The sequence below is a fragment of the Moschus berezovskii genome, chromosome X, assembly GCF_049115385.1.
Source record: "Moschus berezovskii isolate FMDL1 chromosome X, NW_MosBer_1.0, whole genome shotgun sequence".
In the NCBI taxonomy this organism is placed as follows: domain Eukaryota; kingdom Metazoa; phylum Chordata; class Mammalia; order Artiodactyla; family Moschidae; genus Moschus; species Moschus berezovskii.
Window position 1 is genome coordinate 91,061,236 of NC_142488.1, and position 26,371 is coordinate 91,087,606.

Consider the following 26,371-nt stretch of genomic DNA (forward strand, 5'->3'; position numbering starts at 1 on the left):
CCTCTTTCAGTGCTCTTCTGCCCTGTTCTTATCCCATCTTTCATGCCCACTACTTAAGCATCCCCTCTTCAGAGGAGAGCATTGTTGCTTGCATAAGTTTCTGCCAAAGGAAAGAGCTGGCCATGATTAGAGGCTCCCAGGTTTGTTACCACCATTTTGTTTCCATACATCTTGCCTCTCCATATATATCATCAACTCAAGAACATGATAATTTTTTGCTGGTTAAAACACACAACTTTATTGATGAAACATAAGATTAACAGATGTAAACCAATACAAAAGTATAGCTTATTTGTGGTTAGTTTGCTGTCAGTTTAAGAGTAAAAATATCTCAATCTAGGTAGCAAGATAGAATCAATAAATGCTTTCTTTGTACAAGCTCTAGTATTCATCTGACATCCTTAAAATGATCTAGCCTAAAACAAAGCATCACAGTCAGCATCACTGTTGATGACACGTAATAGTCATTATTCCAAAATAGCAGCTGAAAGGATCTCTTTGACATATAAGCACAGTGAAAAATAAAGAATTTACAAAATGCATTGTTTCCAACTGCAAACTAAAAAAAATTTCCCCAATATTTTTTGGGACAGACTCCCAATTAGAGTTTGGTCAATACCTTTAGGACTTTTACTTTCACGACCAGATCACTGTGATTTGCTAATGCTTTGATTTTCTTGACACACACTCCAGATTCTTTGAATAAGAAAAAAAGTGAACTTCTGCTGAATTCTTTCCTGGATGAGGCAAGCCCTTCATTTTTTATGTTGTCATTTATATTCTCGAATAGGGTAAGGATATTAAGAAGAATCTCTCTGTCCCACTCTTTATTAAAGAGGGAAATCAATTCTGACGGCACTTTACAACTCACCAGTTCTCTTGTCATGGCTGGATTCTCAGTAAAGTTTATGATTAGTTTCATAATCTGAATCTTGGTGAAGTAATTTCCCAGGAATAACAAAGCAAAAAAGTCTGGAAAAGAATAGGAAAGCAAATGCTGGTAATGATTAGTCACAGTCATGTTGGTTAACAGTCTTAGACCAGCCATCTGCACAGCTGAGTCCAAACGACAGATCATGGTGTCATCACACACTTGACTGATATATGTCTTAATCTTGCCCTGATTTTCCGAATTCACACTCAAGTTATTAAGGGCATTGTATGCCTTTTCCCTAATAATGGGATCTTTCGTTTTTATCAGTTTTGCAATAATTGGGAGACCACCCAATTCACGAATGGCATTTTGGTTAAATGAATATGCTGCATTGTTACCCAAAGTGACCAAGGCTACTTCTTGAATAAAAGGATCATTAGATCTTTCTAAGATGTTAAGGACCTTTTGAAGGTCAGTAGCACCCAGAATATCATCAATTTTATAGGGAAAGTTGAACTTGCCCTTTCGAACAGGCCATAACAAAGCTGGAGTCCTGGTGCTCTTATTTCTGGTCCTTCCCTTGGACTTGCCACTAGCCTTGCTCCCAGCCCTAGCTCCATTCCTCACAGGGTGGCAGCCTCCACCCCTGACTCCTGGGCAGGGTAAACCAGGTGCGAGGGCCCTGGTCCCAAAGATGGTACCCAACTTGGCAGCTTTGCCTGCCTTTGCACTTGCCTGTTCCTTCAGGGTGCTGAAAAGGGCCTTGGCCTTGGCCTCTAGGCCACCTCCACTCTCGGCCTTTGAGTGGGCCTCTGCCTTTACATCAGGTCCACTCTTGAGTTCCACAGATACCTCAGCCTTGGCCTTTGAGTCACCCTGAAGTCTGGCTCCAGCCCCCACCCCAAGATTAGCCTTAGCTCCTTTCCCAGTCTCTGAAATATCGCGAGATTCCTCCTCCTCATCGTCGTCCTCATTCCAGATTATCTCGTTCTCATCTCTTCCCCAGGTCAGCCTGTATACACAGTAGCAGGCTCCAGCCCCGATCACCACACCAGCAGCCACGCAGCCAGCTTCCCGAGTTCTGCCCATGATGCAGGGAGTGTCTGGAGGACTTGCTCTGGCTGGAGGAGTGCTCCCAAGTCGAGATGCGGGGGAGATGGGGCTGCGGAGTCTTCAGCTACAGCCAGCAGGCTCTGCTGCAGCTACAGGTACTGGGGGACATAAGGATAAAAGATTTAAGGCTTCAGTCTCCTTTTTGTGCCTTTGCATGCAGACAGACTGACCTACAGACCTACAAACAGACCAAACAAATAGAGACATGGCAGGGACTCAAAGCGAGATCACTGATTGCTTTCTTCAATCAGGAATTTTGGAAGTTTCCCCAACTCCAGATTCTCCAACGTCCTCTTCAACTACCCCACTCCAGTACAGTACGCTAAATTTAAGACAACTAATCAGTTCCCTACCTTCCCTGCCCCTGCAGATGTCGTGGGGGCAGAGGCACCCCCACATACACCCGCACAGGTCCAGGCAGTTTCTTCCTTCAATTTCTGGCCTGGAGTAACACCGAGTTCCTGCAAACCTGTGTACAAAGCGGGTGGGGAGGGTGGAGCTGAGCGCTCAGGGGACAGACAGATGAACCTCACCGGAGACGGGACACACGTTCCTCTCTGGCATCACTGGCCCTAGTCCTGAGGAGCCCAATATTTCCCATCTTCGGTTACCCTCCCCTCCTCACTGAGCTGCGGCTTTGATTTGAAAGTTTGTTTTGACCCGTCACTCCTCCCCCCACCCCGTTCCTACGACCTCCTCCAAACCTCCACCCTACCCCCTCCCTCCAAAAAAGTCACCGCCTTCGAAGGTGACTGCCACAACTCCTTCCCTGTAACAAAATGGATGGTGGTGGAGCCAGAGTGAGTGTCTAGAAGCCAGACAGGCGTAAAATGCACAAAGCTCTCGAACTCCGCCCTGGCTTCCGCCACCCCCACCATCTCAGAGGTACCGGGATACTCCTACCCCCACCCATTACATCCACTGCTCCGGAGCAATTTCCTTCCTCCCTCGTCTAAGGTTTCCGCCTCCATGTAACCTAAGGACTGACAACTCTGGGACCGGAGAGTAATTTGGCGTAACGTCCTCCCTACCCCCACCCCCATCCCAGGACTCTCGCAGACACCTACGTCCTCCCAGCCACTTCTTTCCCTGCAGAGCGCTTTCTTTTGCAAGCTCTGCAATGCTCCAGAGAGAAGGAGGGGTATTAGGGGGATGTCCACAGGCCCACTGGGGTTTGCAGTCTTCACCTTTCTCCACCCCAGGGATCCCTAAATAGTGCAACCACCTTCACCCTGACCTACTTGTTTCGGGGCAATTTTCCTCTTCTTCCTGCTCCTGGGGTTGATCTGGCCTTCAGGCGCAAGATCCACAGACACAGACAGGCGACAAGGCAGCGATGGGATGGCTAGGCAGACAGAACAGGACTTCAGACAGTCCTAATACCAGCTTTTCCGAATCCAAGGTCCTGGTTGTCAAACGGATTTCACTTTTTGATCTTTCACCCAACCCCCACTTCTCAGGACTCAGATAAGAGCAGCATTCTCCAGCAAGGGCGTCCATCCACCCCATCCCCCAGCCCCGAGTCTCAGCCCCAACTCCAGCGGTCAGCCATTTTCCCAGGAAAAGCCACACCCCTTTGGGACAACTGGAAAGAGGGGAGGCGGGACGAAGGAGTGCGGATAACCACGGGAGCGAAAGAAAACCCCAAGATCGGATTCCCCCTCCCCGATGCATTCGCGGCCCCAAAGACAACGCTGTTTCCTGTCTGCGTTGTCATATCCTATTTCCTGTATCAAATAGCAGGGAGGTAACTGGGAGTCGATAATGCGCCCGGGTTAGGGCGAGAAGCCCAGCCATCCTCATCCTTCTAGGAGTCGCGGGGCAATCCCACCTTTACACGGACCTGCTGGGCATCGGGGCAGATTCTTTATTCCTTTGCCCGGAGTGGTACAGCGCCCTACTGAAAGACACGGACAGACGCACAGCTCCAAGATTCTGGTTGCTAGATGGAGCAGCACACCGGGCAAGAATCTTAACACGGGTCCTTCCCGATTCAAGGCCCTGGATGTCAAAGGTTTCAGGTTTCCCCTCTCCTGGTCTGGGATGTCCCCTGGAATCTGGCTCCCAAGTGTCCACCATTTTTGTTCTTGGAAGTACCGAGGAAATCGTGCAAGGGTGTGGAGAAAGCGAGCCGTGTCCCTCTGTAGTCTCCACCCTCCGCTACCAGCACCGCGGGAATCCCCCAGGCAAGAGCCCATCCATCCACACAGAGACCTGCTGGCAGCAGGGCAGAGTTACCTCCTCCTCCTCCTCTTCTCCTGGCCACGGGCCCGCCCGCCTTCGAGGTAAAACGGAGATGGCAACCGGACCAAATGAAGACCAGGATTAGAAGGACGTCTGCAAACGTCTAGCTGCTGCTCACGTGAGAGCCACGTCACTCGTGAGCTCAGGACCCCAATTACCACTCCCACCAGCAGTGCGGCAGGAGCTGGCCCACCCCCCTTCCTTCCCCTCCACAGCAGGTCCTGCCACTCATGTTCCTCTGCTGATCCCAGAAACCAGAAGTAGCTTCTCTTGTAGTTGGCATTTGCCTTTCTTTGGTTAACAGAGACTACATCTGTCCCCATGTCCATCGGTCTTTTCTTACTCTTTGAGGAATAATTATTCTCTCCTCTACTCCCTGTCCACCCACCTCTCCCTTCACCTCCACCCCTCCCCAGCCTCAAATGAACAGGGCCTCTCCTGCACCACTCTGCGTAATTAGATTTAAGATCTCAGAAAAGGAGATGGGCAGTGGGAATATCTTACTTTCTTAAACTTTTCTGTTCATTTTAAAAAAATCAGCACTGCATTATTCCTATATAGAGAAAATGATGCTATTTTTGTTCGAGTGGAGAAGAATTTTAAGTGTGAGGGAATAACCCCAAAGGCCTCATTAATTTTATTATATTTATTTCTAACACAAGGAAAATGTTTCCACTGGTTATAGTCCAAAAGAAGCTTTCTAAATATAGAAAGTTTTTAAATATAATACAGTTTTAAAATTGAAAACCGTTATTTTTCACATGGTCTATGAATTAGTCCACAAAGATGACTGGTTGTCTAATCTTGGCGATTTTAAACAAATGATCTATTACTTTTTTGAATTTTGGGTCAACTTACAATTTGATAAAAGCAATACAATCATATCTTGTTTGATTAAAGAAAGAAATATATTACATTCAATTATCTCAAAGTTTTGACTGACTGCTGTGTGAACCTCTTGTGATTTGATGGCTTTTCTAAACACCTGTCCCAGATTAACTTTTTATCTACTAGGGCTTCCCTGGTGGCTCAGTGGCAGAGAATCCACCTGCCAGTGCAGGAGACACAGGTTTGATCCCTGGATTGGGAAGATTCCCCTGGAGGAAATGGCAACCCACTCCAGTATTCTTGCCTGGGAAATCCCATGGACAGAGGAGCCGCAGGCTATAGTCCATGGGGTTGCAAAGAGTTGGATTCGACTTAGCAACTAAACTACCATCTACTATGGCTGAAGAAGCTGAGGAGGTGAGGGATGAAGAAATTGTCCCTGCCTTGTCAAGAGGGGAGAGAGGAAGGTGATGCCTTCCCACCTCCCCTATATTCCAGAGTTTCTCATCTGACTCTCTTTGCTCACTCCTAAAATATACATGGACAGGTGACCAAGGTGGTAAATGCCACCTTTTCCTCAGGTGACCAACCTGAGTAAACACCTTTGACTTCTTTCCTCCCTCCATACTTCACATCCCACAGAGATAACTCAGGGATTCGGAGAAGGGACTGCTGTTCCCACCTACTCCTGCCGATTTCCATGAAACCTAAAGAAGCAATTTCGGGGGGAAAACACCCATGTCTGCCAGTCCTGCTCTGCCCTGATTCACGGTGGCCCAGTTAACCTTGTTCCTTATGCTGTTTGCTGATACCACCTGACCTGAGAGATGCAGCCTGCTGGCCTCTCACCTTCGGCCTTCCTACCTCAGGGCATCCAGGGGGAACCCAGCCTTGTTGCTGGGTCACTGCCCACAGCCCACACGCACCTTGGTGCCCCTTCAGCCATGCACACCTCTCCCGACTGACTGTCCTGATAAACGTAGAGTATGGCAACCCACTCCAGTGTTCTTGCCTGGAGAATCCCAGGGCGAAGCCTGGTGGGCTGCCGTCTATGGGGTCGCACAGAGTCGGACACGACTGAAGTGACTTAGCAGCAGCAGCAGCAAGTGTTCTCAACTGGCCGCCTCTGTGTTCTACCTAAAATTGTATCAAAGTCATGTGGATATATGTGTTCATTTTAGTTCAAAGAAGGGTCATAACTCTCATCAGATTCTCACAGGCATCATTTATGACTTAAAAAAATCTAAGAGGTACTCTCTTAGAAAAAAAAGATATATCCCTTTAGTGGTAATCAACCTCTGTTTTTCTCTCTCCCACATTATACACATTCTTTATATTTTTTAATGTGCAAACAACGCAGAAATGTATAAAGTGGAATGTGAAAGTTCCCTGTAATGCCTGTTCCACCAATAATTTTTCCAAAAGCAATCACTTTTAACAATCTCATTAAAGTAGAACTGATAACTTTAAAAATTGGGTCTTTCTATCCATGTCAACCTTTGCTTGTGGCTGTTGCGCATCATGTCTAACTCTTTGTGACCCCATGGACTGCAGCACTCCAGGCTTTTTGATTGTCAATAAATTTTATGTTTCTTCAGGGAGTTCATACTCATTACTTGTTAAGTTAGGTGTTTTATGGTTTTGTTGCTTTGGAGGGATGATATTCCTTTTATGATTATATTTTCTACCAGGTTATTGGCAAGGGAAATAATTCTGACATGTTTACTTTTAGTGACCTTTCTTAATATTTCTAATACGAGCATAACTCATTTTATTGCGCTTTGTTTTATTGTTTTATTGTGATTCACAGATACTGAGTTTTTTACAAAATGAAGGTTCATGGCAACTGTATCAAGCAAGTCTATTGGTGCCACGTTTCCAGCATCATGTGCTCACTTCATGTCTCTTGGTAATTCTCTCAATATTTCAAACTTTTTCATTATTATTATATTTGCTATGGTGATCTGTGATCTTTGATGTTACTATTGCAAAAACATTACAACCCATTGAAAGCTCAAATGATGATTAGCATTTTTTACTAATATCATTTTTTAATTAAAGCATACACACTAAAAAAAATAGTTATTTGGTTGTGCCAAGTGTTAGTTGTGGCACACAGGATCTTTAGTTTCAGCATACAAACTTTTAGTTGGGGCATGTGGGATCAGTTCCATGGCCAGAGATCAAACCTAGGCCCCCTTTATTGGGAGCACAGAGTCTTAGCCACTGGACCAGCAGGGAAGTCCCTGAGTACATTTTTAAGGACGTAATACTTTTGTACACTTAATAAGCTACATTATAGTGTCAGATCAGTTTATTTCTCTTCTTCTGTTCTTACCTCATTGTAATATTTGGAATGGTGGACTAAAGGGTTTAAAACACCAGGCAGGTTACATCGCAGTTTAGCTCAGACAGACAGATCTTTTATTAGACAGACCCTCCCAAGACATGGGAACAGGCCAATCCCAAAGGAGTTGTCCTCATAATCTCTCTTGGTTTCCCCCTTTATATACTTTCTTGGCTTCCCCTTTTTTATACTTCTTGGCTCTATACCTTTTTATACTTCCTGTCTCCTCCTTTTGGTTATGCCCTGTACAAAATAGGGCTTGTACCCACCACCAATCAAGAAAAGGGAATGCAAATGGGCGTACACTCAAGGCCAATTGACAACTGCAAGTTATATAACAGCCTATGTATGTCTTCCATTGATTCAATCTGTTATCAGTTTCACTTTAGTTTTGTTGCTCAGTCGTGTCCGACTCTTTGTGACCCCATGAACCGCAGCACGCCAGGCCTCCCTGTCCATCACCAACTCCCGGAGTTTACCCAAACCCATGTCCATCGAGTCGGTGATGGCACCCAACCATCTCATCCTCTGTCGTCCCCTTCTCCTCCTGCTCTCAATCTTTCCCAGCATCAGGGTCTTTTCAAATGAGTCAGCTCTTCCCATCATGTGGCCAAAGTATTGGAGTTTCAGTTTCAACATCAGTCCTTCCAATGAACACCCAGGACTGACCTCCTTTAGGATGGACTGGTTGGATCTCCTTGCAGTCCAAGGGACTGTCAAGAATCTTCTCCAACACCACAGTTCAAAAGCATCAATTCTTAGGTGCTCAACTTTCTTTATAGTGCAACTCTCACATCCATACATGACTACTGGAAAAACCATACCCTTGACTAGACGAACCTTTGTTGGCAAAGTAATGTCTCTGCTTTCTAATATGCTGTCTAGGTTGGTCATAACTTTCCTTCCAAGGAGCAAGGGTCTTTTAATTTCATGGCTGCAATCACCATCTGCAATGATTCGGAGTCCAGAAAAGTAAAGTCAGCCACTGTTTCCACTGTTTCCCCATCTATCTGCCATGAAGTATATATGTGTAGAATATTTATGAGCCTTTAATAGGTTCCTGTTTCCCAGGTGGCTCAGTGGGTAAAGAATCTGCCTGCAATGCAGGAGCTGAAGGAGACATAGGTTCAATCCCTGGATTGGGAAGATCCCCTGGAGAAGAGAATGACAACCCACTCTAATATCCTTGCCTGGAGAATCCCATGGACAGAGGAGCCTGGCAGGCTATAGTCCATAGGATGGCAAAGAGTCGGACCCGACTGAAGTGACTCAGCACAGCACAGCACAGCACAGCACAATGGGCTCCTAGCTGCCTAAGGTTACTTGGAGAAGCCCCTGTGGTTAGTTTGTATCCACCATGTGCTTAGGGAGCATGTGTAGGAGTTGGAAAAGTCTCTGGGTTATTTTTGTAGGGATTTGTGAGCTCTCCTGGGGTTGTCTGGGATGGGGTTTAGAGATCAGCTTGCATCCTTTTTGGCTAGGCCATCCCTCGTTGCTCATGCCTAACTTCCTACCTAACAATAGTATAAACAAAACTTCTTTGTGCACTGAGAAGCCAAAGAAATACATGACTCACTTTATTGAAACACTAGCTTTATTATGATAGTCTGGAAATGAACCCACAATACTCAGAGGTATGCTGGTAGTTTTTCAGTTGATAACTTTGGTTTTTCTAAGTATGCATACATGATCATCTGAAAATGATGATTTTTTTAAAATTTTGCCTTTTCCAATCATTGTATCTCTTATTCTTTCATTTTCTGGGTGTACTGCATCAGCCAGAACCTCCAGAACTATGCTGAATAATAATGGTGACTGAGAGCCTCCTGACCTTGTCCTTGAGAATGCCCCTAAAATTTCACCATTTAGTGTGATGTTTGCTATTTGTTTCTGCTGTGTTTCTCTTCATCTGTGTTTGTGTGATGGGGGAGATGTTTAACAACTGCATTATCATAACTCTTTTTGTAAGACTGAGAAAATGTAATTGTCTACATCAGAATATTGGGAGTGGGAGATGAAGAGGGAGAGTTGTCACAAGTACTGTGCTTATTGTGAATAAGTTGATGAGCAAAAGCAGACACTAACTCTGCTCTCATAGTGAAGAAAATAATAAAATAATCACATATACATACAAACTGAGCAAAATACTTTGAAGGAAAGGAACACTGTTAACATACTAAAAGAAGAGGCAGTGTCTGGGGATTGGGTAAGGTTTCCTTGCCGAGTGAAAGGAGAGAAATTTTGAATTGACATTAAGGAAAGCAAGTGTTAACTAGGAAAAGAGAGAAGCAGAAAATAAAAATGTCCCAAATTTTCCATCCTTCTTAATAACCACCATGATAACCCATCTACCTCAATCCTAGGATAAATCCTATGAATACTGCTGTTAACTATTCAATTGACTCAGTTTTTTTTTTTTTGTTTCATATACACCACCAAAAAGAAAATAATGTAGATATGTTATATGTGAGTGTGTGTACACATGTGCCTTTTAAAAATAATTTGAGATCATACTATGCAAATTATTCTGCACACTATTTTCACCTAATATACCATGTACAATATTTTATCAACTGTAATAATATTCTGTAGTGTGAATTTGCTAGAATTCAACCGATCTATTACTGGTTGATATTTAGCCTCTTCCCAATCTTTGTCTATTACAAAACTGCAACAGTGGGGACCTTTGTTTACATATGGTGCATGCTCAGTTATCATCCACTCTTTGTGACCCTATGGACTGTAGTCTGCTAGGCCCCTCTTTCCATGGGATATTCCATGCAAGAATACTGGAATGAGTTGTCATTTCCTCCTCCAGGGGATCTTCCAGACCCAGGAATCGAACCCTGTTGTCTCCTGCATTGGCAGGCAGATTCTTTACTGCTGCACCACCTGGAAACATTTGTTTTCATATATATTTTACAATTGTAGCGCTATTTCCTCAGTATAAATTCCTAGAAGTGAAATCACTGGGTCAAAGTGGAAGTTCGTTTTATTTATTTTTTCTTTTTTAAAATTTATTTTAATTGGAGGCTAATTACAATACTGTGGTGGTTTTTGCCATACATTCACATGAATCAGCCATGGGTGTACATGTGTTCCCCATCCTGACCCTCTCCCCCACCTTCCTCCCCATCCTATCCCTCAGGGTGATCCAAGTGCACCAGCCCTGAGCATCCTGTCTCATGCATCAAACCTGGACTGGCGATCTATTTCACATATGGTAATATACATGTTTCAATGCTATTCTCTCAAATCATCCCACAGAGTCCAAAAGTCTATTCTTTACATCTGTGTCTCTTTTGCTGTCTCACATATAGGGTCATCGTACCATCTTTCTAAATTCCATATATATGCATTAATATACTGTATTGGTGTTTTTCTTTCTAACTTACTTCACTCTGTATAATAGGCTCCAGTTTCATCCACCTCATTAGAACTGATTCAAATGCACTCTTTTGAATAGCTGAGTAATATTCCATTGTGTATATGTACCACAGCTTTCTTATCCATTTGTCTGCCAAAGGACATCTAGGTTACTTCCATGCCCTGGCTATTGTAAACAGTGCTGCAATGAACATTGGGGTACACGTGTCTCTTTCAATTCTGGTTTCCTCAGTGTGTATGCCCAGCAGTGGGATTGCTGGGTCGTATGGCAGTTCTATTTCCAGTTTTTTAAGGAATCTCCACACTGTTCTCCATACTGGCTGTACTAGTTTGCATTCCCACCAACAGTGTGAGAGGGTTCCATTTTCTCCACACCCTCTCCAGCATTTATTCTTTGTAGAATTTTTGATAGCAGCCATTCTGACTGGTGTGAGATGGTACCTCATTGTGGTTTGATTTGCATTTCTCTGATTATGAGTGATGTTGAGCATCTTTTGATGTGTTTGTTAACCATCTGTATGTCTTCTTTGGAGAGATGTCTGTTTAGTTCTCTGGCCCATTTTTTGATTGGGTAGCTTATTTTTCTAGAATTGAGCTGCAGGAATTGCTTGTATATTTTTGAGATTAATTCTTTGTCAGTTGCTTCATTTGCTATTATTTTCTCCCATTCTGAAGGCTGTCTTTTCACCTTGCTTATAGTTTCCTTCATTGTGCAAAAGCTTTTAATTTTAATTAGGTCCCATTTGTTTATTTTTGCTTTTATTTCCAATATTCTGGGAGGTGGGTCATAGAGGATCCTGCTGATTTACGTCAGAGTGTTTTGCCTATATTTTCCTCTAGGAGTTTTATAGTTTCTGGTCTTACATTTAGATCTTTAATCCATTTTGAGTTTATTTTTATGTGTGGTGTTAGAAAGTTTTCTAGTTTCATTCTTTTACAAGTGGTTGACCACTTTTCCCAGCACCACTTGTTAAAGAGACTGTCTTTTCTCCATTTTATATTTTTGCCTCCTGTGTCAAAGATAAGGTGTCCATAGGTACATGGATTTATCTCTGGGCTTTCTACTTTGTTCCATTGATCTATATTTCTGTCTTTGTGCCAGTACCATACTGTCTTGATGACTGTAGCTTTGTAGTATAGCCTGAAGTCAGGCAGGTTGATTCCTCCAGTTCCGTTGTTCTTTCTCAATATTGCTTTGGCTATTCAAGGTTTTTTGTATTTTCATACAAATTGTGAAATTATTTGTTCTACTTCTCTGGAAAATACCGTTGGTAGCTTGATAAGGATTGCATTGAATCTATAGATTGCTTTGGATAGTATACTCATTTTCACTTCTGATCCATGAACATGGTATATTTCTCCATTTATTTGTGTCATCTTTGATTTCTTTCATCAGTGTTGTATAGTTTTCTATATATAGGTCTTTTGTTTCTTTAGGTAGATATATTCTTAAGTATTTTATTCTTTTCATTGCAATGGTGAATGGAATTGTTTCCTTAATTTCTCTTTCTTGCTTCTCATTGTTAGTGTATAGGAATGCAAGGGATTTCTGTGTGTTAATTTATATCCTGCAACTTTACTATATTCACTGATTAGCTCTAGTAATTTTCTGGTGGAGTCTTTAGGGTTTTCAATGTAGAGGATCATGTCATCTGCAAACAGTGAGAATTTTACTTCTTCTTTTCCAATCTGGATTCCTTTTATTTCTTTTTCTTCTCTGATTGCTGTGGCTAAAACTTCCAAAACTATGTTGAATAGTAGTGGTGAGAGTGGGCATCCTTGTCTTGTTCTTGTCTTTAGGGGAAATGCTTTCAATTTTTAACCATTGAGGATAATGTTTGCTGTGGGTTTATCATATATGGCTTTTATTATGTTGAGGTATGCTCCTTCTATGTGGAAGATTATTTTAAATTTTATCCATGCTCCAAACTCTCACCTCTTAAATTTTGGTTTTATATTCCATGTTGAGATTCAAAATTTTTTGATTTCTTAAATTATAAGTGGGATTAAACATCTTCCCATAACTTTAACTATTTGTATTTCTCTTTCTGTGAACTACTTTTCCCCATTTTTCCACTAGATTTTTCATCCTTTTCTTATTAATACACAAGAACTTCCTGTAAATTAAGAAAATGTGCTCTTAGATTGTCATAAGCATTATAATTATTTTCCCAGTTTATAATTTTCTTTGGACTTTTGCTTTATAGAATTTTTGAAATCTTTTTTTATTAATTAATTTATTTTTATTGGAGGCAAATTATTTTACAATATTATATTGGTTGGTTTTGCCATACATTGACATGAATTCGCCCCGGATGTACATGAGTTCCCCCTCCCGAACCCCCCTCCCACCTCCCTCTTCCCTTTATCCTCCCTCTGGGTCATCCCCGCATGCCAGCCCCAAGCATCCTATAACATGCATCGACCCTGAACTGGTGATTCGTTTCACATATGACAACATACATGTTTCAATGCCATTCTCCCAAATCATCCCACCCTCACCCTCTCCCTGTGTCTCTTTTGCTGTCTCGTATACAGGGTTATCATTTGCATCTTTCTAAATTCCATATATATGCATTAGTATACTGTATTGGTGTTTTTCTTTCTGGTTTACTTCACTCTGTATAATAGGCTCCAGTTTCATCCACCTCATTAGAACTGATTCAAATGTATTCTTTTTAATGGCTGAATAATACTCCATTGTGTATATGTACCAAAGCTTTCTTATCCATTCGTCTGCAGATGGACATCTAGGTTGCTTCCATGTCCTGGCTATTATAAACAGTGCTGCGATGAACATTGGAGTACGTGTGTCTCTTTCAATTCTGGTTTCCTCGGTGTGTATGCCCAGGAGTGCGATTGCTGGATCATATGGCACTTCTATTTCCAGTTTTTTGAGGAATCTCCACACTGTTCTCCATAATGGCTGTACTAGTTTGCATTCCCACCAACAGTGTAAGAGGGTTCCCTTCTCTCCACATTCTCTCCAGCATTTATTGCATGTAGACTTTTGGATAGCAGCCATTCTGACTGGTGTGAAATGGTATCTCATTGTGGTTTTGATTTGCATCTCTCTGATTATGAGGGATGTTGAGCATTTTTTCATGTGTTTGTTAGCCATCTTTATGTCTTCTTTGGAGAAATGTCTGTTTAGTTCTTTGACCCATTTTTTGATTGGGTCATTTATTTTTCTGGAATTGAGCTGCAGGAGCTGCTTGTATATTTTGGAGATTAATCCTTTATCAGTTGCTTCATTTGCTATTATTTTCTCCCATTCTGAAGGCTGTCTTTTCACCTTACTTATAGTTTCCTTTGCTGTGCAGAAGCTTTTGATTTTAATTAGGTCCTATTTGTTTATTTTTGCTTTTGTTTCCAATATTCTGGGAGGTGGGTCTTGGAGGATCCTGCTGTGATTTATGTCGGAGAGTGTTTTGCCTACGTTCTCCTCTAGGAATTTTATAGTTTCTGGTCTTACATTTAGCTCTCTAATCCATTTTGAGTTTATTTTGGTGTATGGTGTTAGGAAGTGTTCTAGTTTCATTCTTTTACAAGTGACTGACCGGTTTTCCCAGCACCACTTGTTAAAGAGACTGTCTTTTCTCCATTTTATATTCTTGCTTCCTTTGTCAAAGATAAGGTGTCCATAGGTGTGTGGGTTTATCTCTGGTCTTTCCATTTTGTTCCATTGATCTATATTTCTGTCTTTATGCCAGTACCATACTGTCTTGATGACTGTGGCTTTGTAGTAGAGCCTGAAGTCCGGCAGGTTAATTCCCCCTGTTCCATTTTTCTTCCTCAAGATTGCTTTGGCTATTCGAGGTTTTTTGTATTTCCATACAAATTGTGAGATTATTTGTTCTAGTTCTGTGAAAAATATCGTTGGTAGTTTGATAGGGATTGCATTGAATGTATAAATTACTTTGGGTAGTATACTCATTTTTACAATATTTATTCTTCCAATCCATGAACATGGTATATTTCTCCATCTATTAGTGTCCTCTTTGAGTACTTTCACTAGTGTTTTATAGTTTTCTACGTACAAGTCTTTTGTTTCCTTAGGTAGATATATTCCTAAGTATTTAATTCTTTTCGTTGCAACAGTGAATGGAATAGTTTCCTTAATTTCTCTTTCTATTTCCTCATTATTAGTGATACATTATTTATGATACAAAATTTATCAATTATTTCTTTACAATTTTTGAGTTTTGTGTCCTGCTCAGGAAGACCTGTGTGTTCTTCTAATTTTTAGATGTGTTTTTTAATGTTTAAATTTTGGTCCATATACAATTTTGGGGGGGTTGTATTGCCTCTGTTATCAGTAAGCTAGAAATTTTACCCATCGTTCCTTTTGCACCATTTGTATAAATATCAACACAGTGAAAAAAGCAAATGACATCTCAATGTTATTATGAATATATTTTTACAGCTTTATTAACATATGAATTATTTCTTTCCAAATAGTTAGCAAATTTTCCTAATATCAGTTATCAAATAATACCTCTCTAGCTCCTGATTTTAAATGCCACCTTTATCATGAGCTAAATATCCACATATATTTGTATCTATTTTTTTATTCTCTCTGTTCCTTTAATCTGTTATTTTTTCTTTTTAGGTACAAAATATTCAATTATAGTGTCTTTATATATGTTTTAATATCTGGAAGAGTAAGGCCTCTCTAATTATTCTTTTTCTCAGTCATATATGTTTATTTACAAATAAAATGAATTATTTTGTTAAATTCCCTTAAAAATCTTGCTTTTATTTCCACTTGGATTATAGTTAATTCAAAAGTTAACTGAGGGATAATTGGCATTTTTATAAGACTATGTTACAGAACATGCAAGGGAACTTGTTTGTTCTCGATTGCCCCACCCTTACCCCTGACACCCCCAAGACAGCACAGGTGCCAATAAACTCTTGCCTGGATTTCCTGTCTGACCTCTAGTCAATTTCTATTGCTTAAGGAAGGCCAATAAACCTGGTTGGTATCAGATTTATGGTACCCAACATGGGGCAGTTGTACTTTCTGGGAAGAGGATCTGGGCACCTCCAGGACCACTGAACACAGCTTCCCCATGGGTGACAAGTAGCCACCTGACCATCTTGTTTCAGTGTCATGGAGGTTGATAAGTCTGCCTTCCTGGCCCCTGGGGGCCTCAGTACCCTCATTCAGGCAATGCTTTCCCCTCCCACTTGTCCTTTTCCCTCTCTTGAAATCTCTCTACTTCTCTCTGTCCTCTCCTTCCAAGAGAGTGAACGTTGAGCAGCTACAGTATCACTCCTCTAAGCTTGTGAGACCATGCTTCCTCTGGCCAGCAATTGACAGGTGACAAGCAAAGATGGGAAAGGCTCACCTCACACCATGCAGACCTTGGTCCAGCATGCTATCCTTGACGGGACATTTAGGAAAGTGATAGAGTATTAAACCCCATATCATGTAGTGGCTGGAAGTCTTGTCATCCCAGTATTCTCACCTTTATTTCTCTGTCGTCTCTTTCTCTTTTTCAGTCTTTTCTGTACCTCTTCCCTTGATCCTTATATCTACACTCCCATCGCCTTTATCCTGAAAACTACTTGTTTGTGTCTGTAAGTTTTTGTCATTGGTATCTTTGTTTTATGTAGTTTTGTTTGTCCAACTGCTTCTGCAAGTCTCTGCCAAAATTTTGGGCACAGTGGAGCATTTAAACCTTGAAATACAAACACAGCCCACCTTGCCCAAGACTCCAGCCTTGCATTACTTAGTGGGATTTAAAAAAAATTTTTTTTGGCTGTGCTGGGTCTTCATGGCTACAGACGGGCTTTCTCTAGTTGCAGCAAGTTGGGGGCTCCTCTAGTTGTGGTGCACTGAATTCTCATTGCTCTGGCTTTTCTTGTTGTGGAGCATTGGCTCTAGGGTGCAAGAGCTTCAGCAGTTGCAGCATGTGGGTTCAATAGTTGTGGTGCACCCCAGTTTAGTTTCTCCGCAGCACGTGAAATCTTCTAAGACCAAGCATTAAACCCTTGTCCCCTGCATTGGCAGGCAGGTTCTTAACCACTGGACCACCAGGGAAGTCCCCTTGGTGAGATGTAAAAGAACAAAATGAAAAGAAAGGAGCTTTCATTTCCCCCTCCTCTGCCTTTGCAAACTAAGCTTTTAAACTTGGCTCCAGGAGCTTGCATCACTCTTCTCTGCCTTTGCAACGTAACTATTCTCCCTGGGCTCTCAGGAACTACCTGATCCACCTGTAGTCCCCCAGACGGAGGTGGGGAAAGGGCCATTCTAAATTCAAGCAGAAAAACTATGAGGTCTTTGGTTCTGTTTGTTTTTATGTAAAAATTAACTTGTAAACGAGCTGTATTTAATTAGCTTAAAGGAAATTGAGTGTTTATACACATTCTCAGAAATATAAAAGAAAACTCACCAGAATATATTTTGCATTCATGTTGTCTGGGAGATAGTCAATATTTAATTAATATCTGTTATTAGAGCTAGCTTAAGCTTGTGAGTTTAATTAATATAGTTTTGTTTTTAGAATCATCAATGTCAAGTATAATATTCTTATTGAAGCTAGGTTTACTGAAAGTCAATAAATGCACATTCTTTCTGAGATTTCTCAACAGGGAAAACAACCTGATATGATTACATTTTTAAGTAAATGTAACTAGGATAAGAGCTTTTTGGTAAACTCTACAAGAATAATTATGCTTTGGAAATGTCCATCTAAAAATAGACTCTTCAAATTTTGGTAACCTAAAACTAAATCAAGTTAAACAATAGGAATTCATTGAATATTCAGGCCATTTCAAATAAACTATTGGGCTTCCCAGGTGCTACTAGTGGTAAAGAATTGGCCTGCCAATGCAGGAGACACAAGAGTCATGGGTTCAGTCCCTGGCCTGGGAAGATCCCCTGAAGAAGGAAATGGCAATCCACTCCAGTATTCTTGCCTGGAGAATCCCATGGACAGAGGAGCCTGGTGGGCTACAATCCATAGGGTTGCAAAGTCAGACACAACTAAAGTGAAGGAAGCAAGCAAGCAATTGGAACATTAACTGCAAAATAGGTCTAAATTTACCTACTTTTGAGAAGGTAAATTTACCTTCTTCTGAGAGAGAAACTAAAGCTGTTTTGTGTCATCTTGAGATTTTCTTCACCAATCTATAGAAAGTTAATGTAAAAGACAGTTCATGGTTGCCTAAGGAAAGTAGGATGTGTGTTTTCAGAAAAGAAGATATGAGGAATGGAAATATATTTTTTTAAAGGAAAAAGGGGTGATTTTGTCCTAAAACTTGTTAATTCTAAGTGGAAAGAATAAGGCACAAAGTATGACTACAGAAAGTTTGCAGAAGAGGAAGTTGAGAAAATAATTTTGTTTGTGGCTAGGATTTTCTATGGAGAAGGAAATGGCAATCCACTCCAGTACTCTTGCCTGGAAAATTCCATGGACGGAAGAACCTGGTAGGCTGCGGTCCATGGGGTCGCTAAGGGTCGGACACGACTGAGCGATTTCACTTTCACTTTTCACTTTCATGCATTGGAGAAGGAAATGGCAACCCACTCCAGTGTTCTTGCCTGGAGAATCCCAGGGACGGCGGAGGCTGGTGAGCTGCCATCTATGGGGTTGCACAGAGTCGGACACGACTGAAGCGACTTAGCAGCAGCAGCAGCAGCAGCAGGATTTTCTAAAGTTGGATTAAATTTAATTAAGTAAGTGAATTTTATTAGGAGTAGGTTGATGAAAGTCTGGTTTTGGTTTCTTTCACAAGAGAACAAAGTTTTCTTGGAATGCTGCTCTTGATAACAGATTATGTGAGTTTCTGTGCCTTTGCTGCTGCTGCTGTTGCTGGTAAGTCGCTTCAGTCGTGTCCGACTCTGTGCGACCCCATAGACGGCAGTCACCAGGCTCCGCCATCCCTGGGATTCTCCAGGCAAGAGTACTGGAGTGGGGTGCCATTGCCTTCTCCATCTGTGCCTTTCAGTGATCTGTATTAACTTTCGAGAATTTTTTTTCACCTTGACTCAGGGAATAATTGTTTCACAGTGACCTATGACCCTATCTGACCAGGTAAAACTTTTTGCAATTTTTTTACAAATTTCCCAAATATTAAATACAGTTCTTTTTACCTCCAACTAACTTCAGATGCTTCAAAGGATCTCTGGAGCATCCCAAAGAGAGATCTTAAACTGGTTCATTTATTATGTTAAATTACATGAGAAACATGGTCCATACTTGCTGCTGCAGGTATCAGATGGGATCATCAGGCTCTCCCTAGTTTTATCACAGCCACCAAACAAATAGGGGAAAGGGTTTGGGGTTCTTCTGCTGTTTAGTCTCTCACCGTACTCTATGTTAAAAATAAATCCCCTGTGGGAATACTCCCACTTTTAGGCCTGATCCTGTGGCATTGTCTATTGTGCCCAACTCCATTTCCTCCAGGAGTTCCTTTTTGTACCTCAGGGACCCACTTTACTCCAGGCCTTAGCAGCCCATACACTGTAACAGACTACCTATTGCTGGCCACTTTCAAGCAGCCCACATCCTTTAGGCTACATAAATGCTCAATCTCAAGGAATACACCCCCACCTAGGGGAAATTGTTGCTAGTCCATAAACCTTATAGACAACAGATCCCCCTCAAAGATAGCCCTGGCAATGCACTGGCACTGGTTCAAATATCCCTTATCACAGAACTATGGCATGAGGGGCTGGGTCAACCAGAGATATCTGGTTATGTGATGGGAGAGTATAGGAGGCTCAAAATCCCATTAGGTAAGAAGGGAATTCAGAGAACTCTCTGACTCTCTTCTGACAAAAGCTTCCTAGTAAATGTCTCTGAGATGCTGGACTTCATTTCTAGGAGCAGTCTTGGTTTCAGGTTACTCAACATGGGAGGATCCTCTTCTAAGCCAGAAGAAACACCTCTGGAATATATCCTCAAAAACTGGAAATTGCATAAAAGAGTAAAAATTAAACTCTAACACTGTCTGGCCTTTATATAAGTTGGAGGGGTGGAGAAAAATGATTCTCTAAATTACAATACCACAGTGCAATTGGATCTTTACTGTCCCAAGACAGGAAAATGGACTGAGGTTCCGTATGTTCAAGCCTTCATGGTCCTTTACCAAAACCCCACTCTATGTAGCTCCTGTAATTAAAAGCATGGAGAATCAGAAAACACTTTTGACATTTCAGATGATCCTCCTTTAATCTTCCCCAATTTTCAGGGAGGAAACCAAGTCTCCCCTGCTTGTTCAGGGCTACCTACTTCCCTAGAAGCACCTATTTCTTCAGATTCCTCTGACCCATTCCACACTTCACCTCCCTATGTCCCTTTATAGCCTCCTTTACTTCAGAAGGGAGAGACTAATCCCTCCAGAGCAACTTGTAGTGAAACTCCCTGTCTCCCAGGATCAGGAAAAATGTGCCTTCTTAGGGAAGTGGCAAATGGTGAAGGGACAATCAGAATATATGCGCTCCTCCTTGTAACCAATTTAGACCAACCCAAACAGAAACTGGAAGACCCTAGTAAGTTTGTTGAGGGGCCTCATGCCCTAACTATGGCCTTTGATTTAACTCAGAAGGATGTTCAAATAGTCTTGTCTACTTGCTGTATTCCTGAGGAAAAGCAAAGAATTTGGGCAGCAGCCCAGGTGCATGGTGACCAACTTGGCAGGGACTAATCCAAACATTTCATTATGGGTGGAGATGGAGTCCCAAATCAGAAGCTCCACTGGAATTATAAGTCCCTATTATCCAGGAGGGAACAGAAGTCAGGAAGCACACAATCCAATGTGTATTAGAAAGGATGAGAAAATATATCAAAAAGCCATTTAACTATGAAAAAGTTTAAAGGAGTGACCAGAGAAGAAAAAGAAAAGCTAGCCCTCTTTCAGGGTTGGCTTGTGGAGGCTTTTAGAAAATTTACTAACATTGATTCATCCACTCCCAAAGATCAGTCCCTGCTGGGACAACACCCTATCAGACAGTCTGCCCCTGATATTAGGTAGAGACTCCAAAAGTTAACAATTAGGCCCACAAACTCCAATTCCACAACTCCTACAATTGGCCTTTGGGGTATTTAATAATAGAGATCAAGCTGAGGAGGAAGGGAGAACCCAATGTGAAAACAGGCAGGCCATGACTCAAGCTAAACTGATGGCTAGAGCTGTTAGCCATGCATTGCAACCTCAGAACAGCCCAAGGGGGCCGAGGAAGTTTAACCATCCACCTCAGAGGTAAACCAGCAAGGAAGAATGCTTCAGATGTAATTCAACTGGCCATTGAGCCCCAAAGTACCAAAATAACCCCCTGGTCCATGCCCAGTCTACAAACAAATAGGTCATTAAAAGTAGAGCTGTCCCCAGTTCTGAGGGTGAAAGGAGGCTCCTGCTCCCAATATGGCCATGCTGGATGACTGAGTGGCCCAGGGATTCTGGTGGCAACCCCCATCTAGATGTGTACCTTCACTGAGGAGCCTTGGGTGGTTCTTGACATGGCAGGTGTGTGCTAAGTCACTTCAGTTGTTGTGTCCAATTCTCTGCGACCCCATGAGCTGTAGCTTGCCAGGCTCCTCTGTCCATGGGGTTTCCCAGGCAAAACTACTGGAGTGGGTAGCCGTTTCCTTCTCCAAGGGATCATTCCCGACCCAGGGATCGAACTCAAGTCTTTTGAGTCTCCTGCGTTGCAGGCAGATCTTTTACCACTGAACCACCAGGGAAGCCCAACATGGAAGGTAAAAAATTCAATTTTAAAATGGATGCAGGAGCCACTTACTCTGCTTTGATCTCTTGCACTGAGCATCTTTCCTCCAAAAGCTGTACTGTGACTGGTGTTGATGGAAAGACTCACGCCTGTTACTTCACTGGGCCTCTCACTTGCCAGTTTGAACAGTGTTTGATCTCACGGGCCTTTTTAGTTGTGCCTGAGTGTCCTACTCCACTACTAGGGAAGACCTCTGGGATCCATGTTATTATTAGGAGCCATATTATGATAAGGAGACCCTGAGCAGTCCCTTTTCTTGACTCTAAGACAGACCAGATGGAAGAGCAAGGTGCTATTCACAGCCTTATTCTACATGCAGTAAACCCTGCTGTTTGGGACAAAGGAATCCCTGGGAAGGCTATAAATGTCCAATCTGTAAAAATTAGCCTTAAGCCATAAGTCACCTATCCTAACGAGACTGCTGCTGCTGCTGCTGCTGCTAAGTCACTTCAGTCGTGTCCGACTCTGTGTGCCCCATAGACGGAAGCCCACCAGGCTCCCCCGTCCCTGGGATTCTCCAGGCAAGAACACTGGAGTGGGTTGCCATTTCCTTCTCCAATGTGTGAAAGTGGAAAGTGAAAAGTGAAAGTGAAGTCGCTCAGTCGTGTCCGACCCTTAGCGACCCCATGGACTGCAGCCTACCAGGCTCCTCCATCCATGGGATTTTCTAGGCAATAGTACTGGAGTGGCTTGCCATTGCCTTCTCCGTCCTAACGAGACAGGATCCCATAAAGTTGGAAGATAAAATGGTTTGCAATCCCTCATAGATAAATACATAAAACATCACATCTTAGTACCTTGTCAGTCTCCATGCAATACCCCTATTCTGCCAGTTAAACCAAATTGGGAATATAGAATGGTACAAGACCTTAGAGCAGTAAACGATGCAGTGGTCCCTATCCATCACCTGTGGCCAATCCATATAATATATTAGTCCCAGATTCCTGGAGATGCCAAATATTTTACTGTGCTTGACCTCAAGGATGCCTTCTTTTGCATCCCAGTTCATCTCTCACTTCAGTATCTATTTGCCTTCAAGTGGTCTAACCCCCACTCTGGCCAATATAATTGGACAGTATTACCTCAGAGTTTTCAGGACAGGCCACACTTGTTCACTTAGGCCCTGGGTGAGGGAAATACACCTAAAAGAAGGGGCCATTCTGTAGTATGTAGAGGACATATTAATATGCAACCCCACCATGGAGGCCTCAGATCAGAATACTACTGAAGTCCTTAATTTCCTTGGAACCCAGGGCACCAGGGTTTCCCAGAAAAAGCAACCCTGATGCCCATACCAGGTAGAAACCAACATTGAGAAAATTCCACAAGCCACTTGATTTCAGTAGGCAATTAACCACCAATCCTCACTATTTAATGTGGGTGGGAAAACTGAAAACTGGTTCTCTAGTTTGTTGTCTTGTATCTCACAAGGTATAAAAAGATTTCTAGCAGGAGATTTTCATATTTTTATAACGCTTTTCTTTTCAGTAAATCAGTCATGCTGATTTATACTGTATCTTCTTTAGTGCTCTGTTGTCTTCCCTACTGTTGTAAACCTGTGACTGAGACTTTTCAGTCCAAGGGAGGACTCCTAGGACCAACAAGTCCAGATCTTCCATTCTAAAATAGATGAATATGTTAAACTTTAACCCTGAGATTAACAAAAATATATACCTAAGCAGAATGGTTTCCTGGCAGGGGCAACATCACTTCCCCTGTCTGGTCAACAGTTAAGGGAACCCTCCCAAAGTTAACCTGGTTCCTTCCCTTTCTAGGCTCTTTAATGGCTATTATAGTTCTTCTCCTTTTTTAGCACTTGTTTGTTTAACATTTTGGTTACGTTTGTAAGTTTGTGTCTTCTAGGATCCAAAGCTTGAAGTAAGGCTCCTGATGGTTCAAGGAGTTCAACCTATTCCAGCAGTTGGCCAGGTCCCATCAGATCCTTGGAACAGTCATTGAGGGACTTCTACACCTCTATGGTAGGCTAGTGTCTGTGGCCCCCATCCAGTTGGAAGAAGTGTCAGAAGAAGAGATAGTCAAGTCCTTACCGATTAAGAATAAGGATGTGGAGTCTCTCAGAGGGGAACGGGACAGGCAGGGACCTGAGACCTTTTCCGGCAGTGCTGCAATGCTTGTACCTAGACATACCTCTCTTAGAACAACTCGATACAAAGAAACCATGGGACTAAAAGTAACTGCAAGAATACACGGTTGGGGCAAACTGTGGAAAAAGGAAACAGACAAAAAAAACTCAACTGTCACTTTTGAAGCGTGTGGAGCAAAAACAGGGTGTAAAAGCAGGGTGCTGAGCATGCCCCCTGCAAACCGCCTAAGCCACCCCTCTGGCCCAGCTACTGAACACACCTCTACCCTCACCCCACATAAGGAACAAGTTCACCTCCCCTCAGGGAGCGAACAAGCAAGGGAATCTATTGTTTGTTCTTGCTCCCGGCTGCTGCTGCAGAGGCTCCAATAAAGCCTTGCATTATAAACAGTGTTACCACTTCACATCAGTTAGAATGGTTATTATAAAAAAAAAAATAACAAGTGTTGGTGAGAATGTGGAGAAAATGGAACCTGTTAATTCTTAAGTAGCTTATTTTATATATATAATGGAATATTATTCAGCCATAGAAAAGAAGGAAATTCTGCTATTTTTGACAACATGGATGGTACTATATGTGGAACCTAAAAGCCAAATTCATAAAAACAGAGTAGAATGGGGGTTGCTAGGGACTGCAGGAAAGGGGAAATGGGGGACTGTTAGTCAAAGGGTACCAACTTCCAGTTATAAGATGAATAAGTTCTGGGGAATCTAAATGAAGTTACAAGATAAATTTCTGGGGAAAAGAATTTTTTCCTCTTGGGAACCCAGTTTTTCTAGTTATTTGCCTTCATTTGTTTTCGCAGCAGAATTTGTACGTTAAAAATATAAGACTCCCGGATTCCTTTCCCAGAATGCTCTGCGCTGAAGAAGAGGCTTCTGGGAGCTGGAGACATTTTGTGTTGGCTGCTGCGGGACTACCAAGATGGTGGTGTTTGTGGTGTAACGGACGTCCCTCAAGCCGGTGGCAGCGGTTTCACGGCCCTAACTCAGTGCTCCTCTTTTTCACCGAGAAAGTGAGGCAGAGGGTGGCGACCACCAGAAACCTGGTAACCTCGAGAACCCCCTCAACCATCAGCGGCTTCGCCAAAAGAAACCGACGGCAGAAGTGATCCGGTTTGCTTGGCCGATTTGGGGGTCTGTAACGCCGATAAAGAGCCGGCTGTTTCTGTTTCCTGCCGCCTTCCACTGCTTTGCTTGGTAGCCCTCGAGGCCTCTATCCTCCCCTTAGAGGTGTCCGGGCTTAGCCGCAGCCTCCATCTTTGTCTCAGAATGGCGAGCAGCAGTGGCTCCAAGTCCGAATTCATTGCCGGAGGGAAATTTAAGCTGGTAAGAAAGATTGGGTCTGGCTCCTTCGGGAAAGTCTATTTGGCCATCAATGTCACCACCGGTGAGGAAGTGGCGGTGAAGGTAGAACCTCAGAAAGCGAGGCAGCCCCAGTTGCTGTATGAGAGCAAACTCTATAAGCTTCTTGAGGGTGGGGTTGGCATTCCCCGAATATGGTGGTATGGTCAGGAAAAGGACTATAATGTGCTAGTCATGGATCTTCTTGGCCCCAGCCTCGAAGACCTCTTCAATTTCTGTTCAAGACGGTTCACAATGAAAACTGTACTTATGTTAGCTGACCAGATGATCAGTAGACTCGAATATTTGCATACAAAGAATTTTATACACAGAGATATTAAACCAGATAACTTCCTAATGGGTGCTGAGCCTCACTGTAATGTGTGTTTAGGATGTCAAGCAGGGAAGAGGAAAAGGGGCATGACTGATAGTACTACTCAGGACCCAGCTTCCTTACGCTCAAACCAGTTATTCCTTGTTGATTTTGGTTTGGCCAAAAGGTACAGAGACAGCAGGACAAAGCAACACATACCATACAGAGAAGATAAAAGTCTCACTGGTACTGCTCGGTATGCTAGCCTAAATGCACATCTTGGTATTGAACAAAGTCGCCGAGATGACATGGAATCATTAGGATATGTTTTGATGTATTTTAATAAAAGCAGCCTGCCGTGGCAAGGAATAAAGACCGTAACAATGAAGCAAAAATATGAAAAGATTTGCGAAAACAAGATGGCCACATCTGTTGAAGCTTTATGTAACGGATTTCCCGCAGAATTTGCTACATACTTAAACTATTGTCGTGGACTGCGCTTTGAGGAAGCCCCGGATTACACCTACCTGAGGCAGCTTTTCCGCACTCTTTTCAGGACCCTGAATTACCAATATGACTACGCATTTGATTGGATAATATTAAAGCAGAGAGCAGCACAGCAGACAGCCTCTTCAAGTGGGCAGGGTCAGCAGGCCCAAACCCCCACCCCCAAAGGCAAGCACACTGAAAAAAAAAAAGAGTAACATGAAAAGGTTTGTAAGCCTGAGGCAAGGAACAGAAGAAGCAGAGTAAAGTGATCAGAGCAGAATGTTTCTCCCCAAATCTAGAAATTTTCGTTCATATGTACACTGGCCAGTGATTGTGGACAAACGTTCACTTGGGGTAAAGAAAGTAATTTCAGTATAAACTGACTCTGGGCAGCATTGGCAATGTGGTGTGCTGAGTTGTAGCCACTGTAATTGTGAATATTAATGGAATTGTGAAACGTGTTGTCCAGTTTTCTATTGCATTCTTTCAGATGGGAAAGTTAACTAAATGGTTCACACACACATTGGTGGAGAAATTGTGCATATGCCAGTTTTTTGTTAATATCGTTTATTTTCAACTATGTTGCT

At 42.5% G+C, this 26,371-nt stretch overlaps 2 protein-coding genes across 7 annotated transcripts; one reads left to right on the plus strand and one right to left on the minus strand.

Moving 5' to 3' along the window:
• Window positions 1-211: 211 nt before the first annotated feature.
• ARMCX1 (armadillo repeat containing X-linked 1) lies at window positions 212-4,374 on the minus strand. 5 transcript variants are annotated; one of them, XM_055393624.2, is made up of 4 exons: window positions 4,226-4,374; window positions 3,229-3,332; window positions 2,341-2,456; window positions 212-2,085 (listed from the first exon to the last, which is right to left on the minus strand). In XM_055393624.2, the coding sequence occupies exon 4, from the start codon at window positions 1,961-1,963 to the stop codon at window positions 602-604; it is 1,362 nt and encodes a 453-aa protein (XP_055249599.1). In that variant the 5' UTR covers window positions 1,964-2,085; window positions 2,341-2,456; window positions 3,229-3,332; window positions 4,226-4,374; the 3' UTR covers window positions 212-601. The 5 variants fall into 5 exon arrangements, with proteins under 5 accessions (XP_055249599.1, XP_055249598.1, XP_055249604.1 ...); XM_055393623.2 differs by lacking the exon at window positions 2,341-2,456; XM_055393629.2 differs by lacking the exon at window positions 2,341-2,456 and having other exon boundaries at window positions 3,229-3,392; window positions 4,226-4,346.
• Window positions 4,375-24,910: 20,536 nt separating this feature from the next.
• Window positions 24,911-25,999, plus strand: LOC129563966 (casein kinase I-like). Of its 2 annotated transcripts, XM_088833636.1 has the most exons (2): window positions 24,911-25,358; window positions 25,431-25,999. In XM_088833636.1, the coding sequence occupies exons 1-2, from the start codon at window positions 24,911-24,913 to the stop codon at window positions 25,997-25,999; spliced, it is 1,017 nt and encodes a 338-aa protein (XP_088689762.1). The 2 variants fall into 2 exon arrangements, with proteins under 2 accessions (XP_088689762.1, XP_088689761.1); XM_088833635.1 differs by having other exon boundaries at window positions 24,911-25,999.
• Window positions 26,000-26,371: the final 372 nt, after the last annotated feature.